The 5,979-nt window shown below is 48.8% G+C and overlaps 1 protein-coding gene across 1 annotated transcript in view; it reads right to left on the bottom strand.

Moving 5' to 3' along the window:
- Window positions 1-6: 6 nt before the first annotated feature.
- The window catches only part of foxj3 (forkhead box J3), a 51,460-nt gene continuing 45,487 nt past the window's right edge, over window positions 7-5,979 (bottom strand). The window contains exons 7-12 of the mRNA XM_008319622.3: window positions 5,142-5,310; window positions 3,031-3,510; window positions 2,374-2,475; window positions 1,560-1,751; window positions 1,314-1,412; window positions 7-1,119 (exon numbers count right to left, since the gene is read on the bottom strand). Of these exons, the coding sequence (XP_008317844.1) occupies window positions 1,007-1,119; window positions 1,314-1,412; window positions 1,560-1,751; window positions 2,374-2,475; window positions 3,031-3,510; window positions 5,142-5,310 (1,155 nt within the window). The 3' untranslated portion in view covers window positions 7-1,006. The remainder of the gene's footprint in view (window positions 1,120-1,313; window positions 1,413-1,559; window positions 1,752-2,373; window positions 2,476-3,030; window positions 3,511-5,141; window positions 5,311-5,979) is intronic.

The following is a 5,979-nucleotide window of genomic DNA, read 5'->3' as shown; positions in this document are numbered from 1 at the left end:
GCCTGTTTTCAGTACCAACAGTCACAGACACACTGACGTCTGTGGCTGTTGTCATCGACTCCTGTCGACTCTCTTTTCTTATTCAACTTCAGCATCAAAGTTTTTCTTTTTCAGCTCCACAGAGGGAAACAAAGCTTCACAACAAACACACACTGAACCACAACCTCATGTTGGATCAAATCTGAAAAGACTAACTGCCTCCAACGCCGTCCGTTCATCTTGAATCTGCTGTAAAAAAAAAAAATTAAAATAAAAAGTTCCTCTAACGACTGCACCAAACCGGATCGAAACGATTGGCTACAAGAATCATCACTTCCTGTCATCCTCTCTCTAAATATCAAGACTTTTTTGGGTAAAAAAAAAACCCTGTTCAAAACCCCAGGTTCTATAAACTTAAAACTTTCCGCACCAGTCTAGCCACAGGGGGGCACACTTCCTCCCAAAAGTGACCAACGAGCACCTTTCCATCAAGGCCTGAAATTCTTTAACAACAGAATCAAACTGAAAGAAACATTTTTAAAAAGAAAAGAAAACAAAGACTCATCCCAGACACCGCTGACCCCAGGTGGACACCAGAAGAACTACAAGCTGGACAAATCACAGGACAGTTACGGAGCATGGGTACGGGGGGGCGGGGCAGGAAGCAGAGGGTCAGACTTTGGAAGGCTGCTGACGAGGAGGGACGGAAGGGGAGGGGCCGAGGAGTCGAGGAGTCGAGGAGTCGAGGAGTCGAGGAGGCGAGGAGCCGAGGAGCGTCTCCTTCTCCTTCTCCTTCTTCTTCTTCTTCTTCACTGGTCTCTGCGTCCAACTAAAGATGATTGTCTACAAAGTCTTCTTCTTGTTTCTGCTTTGTAAAAACGTCAGGACTCTGGAGACGTCTTTCTCCAACGGTTCTACAACGTTGTCCTGCGTCTCACTCCCAAAGGTCGTCTCCTCCTCCTCCTCCTCTTCCCTCACTTCTTCTCCTTGCTCCCGTTCATCTTAAAAAAAGGAAGAGGCGTAGAGTCTAGACGATGGAGTCCCAGTCAAAGTCGTCCTGGATGTCGTCCGCTGGGAGACGATGCATCTGGAAATTCCTGGTTGGCATCATGTGCTGCTGGTTCATCTGTCCGTGGTGTCCTGGGGGGAGACAAGAGGAGGGGGTGAGAGAGGAGGAGGGACGGGTGCTGTGTATTTGTTACACACAGAACATGATGGGCCGGATCGGGTCCGCAGGCCCTGGGTTTAGAGTCACTGACACTGACAGCTACACAGTGGTGGAAAAAACACAAACTGTCCCTTTAATAGGTGGTTCACAGTGAAGCTGAGGTCACCTGTCAGAGTGGGTCCTGCGCTGCTCATGGGGGGCATGTGGGGGTACCCTGGAGGACCCATCATGGACAGGTTCTGTCTCGTGTCCATGTAGAGATTTCCTGTGTAGGACACAGAGGGACCCCGCCCCACGGTTATAAACACAGTTAACCAGATCAGTGTGAGTTGGGGGGGTCTGACTGACACTGCCCCCCCACACCAGCATCACTGGGTCACTGCCCCCCCTCCTTGACCCCCCCATCACTAACCTGTGTTGAGGTGTTGGCTGGGTTTGTTTGGATGCATTGAGCCATGGCAGACTGAGGGCTGCACTGCCCCCTGTGGCTGGATTACACCTGTGCGGGCGAAGAACTGATTGATGGACGAACAGAGGTCTGCGATCTGGGTCGGTTCCAGGGACCAGTTGTTCAGCTCTGCTTGTCTCATACTCTCCCTCAAACCTGGAGAAAAAAAACAGCACAGTCTGAAGAACGAGTCGATGACAGAATCTACTGGAGTGACCTGTGACCTCTGACCTCTGACCTGGGACTGGACGGTTAGAAATGAATGAAGTAACAGGAATGAAAACAGCTGGTAACAGCATACAGTCATTATGTCAGTAACCTCCAGAGGGCGCTGGTTAAAGAAGTCACCCTGGACTGTGATTGGACGACGAGACCTGCTGACCTCTGTGTTCAAATTAAACTAAACTCCAAGGCTGAGTTTAATTGAAAAGTTCAGTTTAATTAAAGTCAAAATCAAATCCGCCAAGTCAACTCTGTGGCGCCACACAGTGGTCACTTCATATATCTATGTAAATCATAATCTATAGCTGAATTATCTGTATAAAAATATATGAAACAAATAAACAAACTCCAAAATCTACATTCCTTCTAGAGAGAAGGATAAACATGAATATTTTTGTTGAAAAACATTTTTTATGAATTACCAGAACATTCTGTTTATTAAACCTTCACAAACGCAGAGGTTTATTAAACACTGTGAACATTTTAAAAACTGTTTCTTTGGCTTTAATGTAAAAGTAATGACAGAAACTAAATCAAGTTCAGGACAAAGACCAACCTTGAAAAGGTGAAAGGTCAACGTCAGTCCAGTTGAAGTTACTGGCAATACGGCAGCTTTCTTTCAGTGCGTCCAGGTTTGGGTACCAGTCCGACAGCAGCCCTGAGCAAAACACACAGTACACACAGTACACACTGTAATACTGCAACACAGATACATCAAATACATAGCAGACTGTTGGCTCCAGGGACCAGAAACAGATTTGGTTCAGGTTTTAAAATCACACTTTTCTTGTCGTTTATGAACTTGTTATCACCCGTGGAAATAATGTATTTTATTAGTTAAGTTACATTTTTATAGCAGCAAAGATAAAAAAACAACAGAAAATAAAACATTTTATCAGCCCCTAAAACAGAGCAGTACTCAGCAGTGACCACCAGGAGGAGCTAGTCATCTCTGTAAAGGTCACTGAAGTGGAGAGACACAGCACTGCTTTGTTCTCAGCAAAAAGAGAAGAAACAACAACAACAAAAATATCAACAACAACAACGACGACAACAACAACAACGACGACAACAACAATGACAACGTGTCCTCCTTCAGTTTCTTTTCCTGAATCACTGTGACAGAGTTTGAGGTTGTCATCGTTGTCATCGTTGTCGTTGTTGTCGTCGTTGTTGTTGTTGTTGGCGATGACATCACAGTTGCTCTTCTTACCTGTGTTGCAGGCCATCTGTTGCTGAGTGGGATGCGGTTGGTGGAGGCTCTGGTGCTGCTGTCCGTGTTGGGGGGGGTGTTGGCCGTGCTGCGTGTGTTGGGAGGGGTGCGGCGTGTGCTGCTGCTGCGGGTGTTGGCCGTGGGGCGGATGCTGCGATGTGTGCTGCCCGTGCTGGGGGTGCGCAGCGTGCTGGGGGTGCTGGGAGTGCTGGGGGTGCGCAGGGTGCTGGGGGTGCTGTTGGTGCTGGGGGTGTTGGTTGTGGGGGCCGCTGTGCTGCGATAGGTGCGGTGTGTGGGGGGAGACGTGGCCAGGGTGGGACAGGGGCACCTGGCCGCTGTTGGCTGAGTGACTGTTGGGGTGACTGTTGGCCTGGTTGTTGGACAGGCTGTTCTGAGAACTGATGGTTCCACTGGGGGAGTGCTGGTAGGAGCAGGAGGTGTGGGTCTGCTGGGAGGAGTCTGAGGGAATGCCAATGAGACCTGGATGAAGACAGGAGACAAACACTGAGGAGTCAGAGGTCAGACCAGCGGGTCAGAGTTCACCTGTGAAATAACAACAATAAACAAGGAGAGAAAGAAAGAAAAAGAAACTCCACTTCACAGACCACATTTGAAGAAACGAGGAAACAGTTTTGGTTTGTGGATTTTGGGTCAACGTTTCATTAACAAACACCAGGAGTGTATGTGGTACCATTCAACAGACACACAAACATACACCCGAGTACAAGGCACACCAGCGCCCTCTAGCTGCTGTCAGTGTGAAAATAACAAACATGTGAAAACATATGTTTTATATATAAGTCGTGTTCGCAGCCAAAGGAGGAAAAGAGTGCGACTTATAGTCCAGAAAATACAGAAATACACAAATATACTAGTTAACAACCTTTAACTCATCAACCAGGTTCAGGTTAAACCCAAACCAAGTTCTTCCAGACTGATTAGTCTAATCCTCTTGTAGGACCTGTTATTCAGTGCTGGACTGTGGTCCACCTGGTCCACCTGGTCCACCTGGTCCACCTGGTCCACTTCTGTACTTCAGACTGACCAGCTGCCATTTTGTTGAATCAGAGAATGACTCATCACTGGTGGAGGAGCCTGAGCTGCTGCTCCGTCCTCCTGGTCAGAGGACGTCTCTCCACCAGACGTGGATGAAGCGTGGACACGCCCCCTCCCCCCCCCCCCCCCTCATGTGGTTCAGCGTTCAGGAGTGTTCTTAAGAAGCTCCGTCCTCCGCAGTAACCCCCTCTGCTGGAGTGCTTTTAGAGCTGACTCCAGCCCCGGCACCTCCACAATCGGTACCAAACACTCACTGCAGGGGTGACAAAGGTGCGGCTCTTATCGGCACAGAAAGCCCATTGTCCGACCAGGGAAATACAGAAAGCAATTAACGCAGCAGCAGAATAATAATGCGAGCTCATTACCCATTATCAAAGCCCATGAATTAGCTCTCTGTCCGCGGCGGCAGAGTGTGAAACGCAGCTCGATTATTTACGCTTTTTAATTGCTGTAGCTGCTCTGACAAAGATTTCACTTTTATGTACATGAAAAAAGGTAACAGCGTTCAGCTAATGAAACATTGATGATAGATAATAAGAGAGAAACTCTTTGAAAACATGAGCCTGAAATGCACTTCATTTGTAAAAGTAGGTTACACACCCAGGCTGGAGTCGGCGCCGGCCTGTCAAGTGCTCTCTGTTTATCAGTCAATCAGATTAGCAGAAAAAAAGCCATTGTGTTCCACAGAGATTCAGCAGCTTTCACAGAGCTGTGCTATATCTGCCATTTTGTAGTAAAGCACAGAGAATCCCTGTCATTATGACAAACGCAGCTCTGATCAACGCACACACGAGGACTCGCCGCCGCCGCCGCCTCCACCGCCGCCATTGCTCATCAGCGTTTACTCCACTGCTAAAGCACAGCCGTCATGAAATAACATTTCACACATGATTTATTTTAATTATAATATATATGTATATTATTTTTCTGGTGAACTATAAAGCAGGAAATGTGTTGGTCCATGTTCTTTTTCCCCCCAAACGTAGCTCCCTCTGTTCTGTGTCAGTAACCTGATGTTCTGTATGGTGGTCCGTGTTCCACAGCGGTGGACTCACCTTGTTGGCTGAAGGACTGCTCAAAGACCGACTTGTAAAGGCTGCGGAAGGAGGCACTCAGATCTTCAAAGTCGGAGAACACCAGCTGCTTGTCTCTGTCGGCCATGTTGTACTGGGGGGGCTGCTGGAGGCTCATGGACTGGGACACGGGCTCTGGGTGAGTGGTCACCTGGGGGGGGGGGGCAGTGGCACAAAAAGAAAGAAGACAGTTTACTAATGAACAGCACCAGAGACTGAAGACCAGACCAGGTCTACAACGGTCCAGGGTCAGGTATTTAGATTCAAATGAAGACCAACAGTTTGACCTCTGTACTAGTGCTGGTCAGTGGAGGTCATGAACCAGCAGTCAGGTGGTCACTGGCCCAGTACTACAGGAGAGGTCAGGTCTGACATGTGATGGTATCATTGGTCTTCTGAGGTTTGTTAAATCAGCTGACAGTCTGGTCTGCCCCCCCCCCTCCTCCTCCTCCTCCTCCCCCAGTGAAGGTGAGGTGATAATAAAGGCTGAGTGTTTACACTGGGCTGTGACAGACTGAGAGAGAACACATCTATCAGGCTGAGCCATCGATGCCCAGCGCCTGGAGCAGGGAGCACTCCAGGATGAAGGAGGACCACACCAAAGAGGGGGGGGGGGGGGAGGTGGGAGGACATCAGAGGAAGAGCTTCTCTTTGTCTGCTTTCCAGGAACGTGCACGTTTCCCTCCGTCTGCTGCTGTACTCTGAAGCTCAGTCTGACGTGGGCCTCCTGACGGAGTCCTCCAGGGCCGTCAGGTGATACAGCACTACGTCTGGCAACATTTCAATTTCTTTCAATTAGTGTCTGTGACCTCCCCCCCCC

The sequence above is a fragment of the Cynoglossus semilaevis genome, chromosome 11, assembly GCF_000523025.1.
Source record: "Cynoglossus semilaevis isolate Cse_v1.0 chromosome 11, Cse_v1.0, whole genome shotgun sequence".
Classification (NCBI taxonomy): domain Eukaryota; kingdom Metazoa; phylum Chordata; class Actinopteri; order Pleuronectiformes; family Cynoglossidae; genus Cynoglossus; species Cynoglossus semilaevis.
The sequence above is the reverse complement of the archived record's forward strand: the minus strand, read 5'-3'. Positions and strand labels throughout refer to the sequence as shown.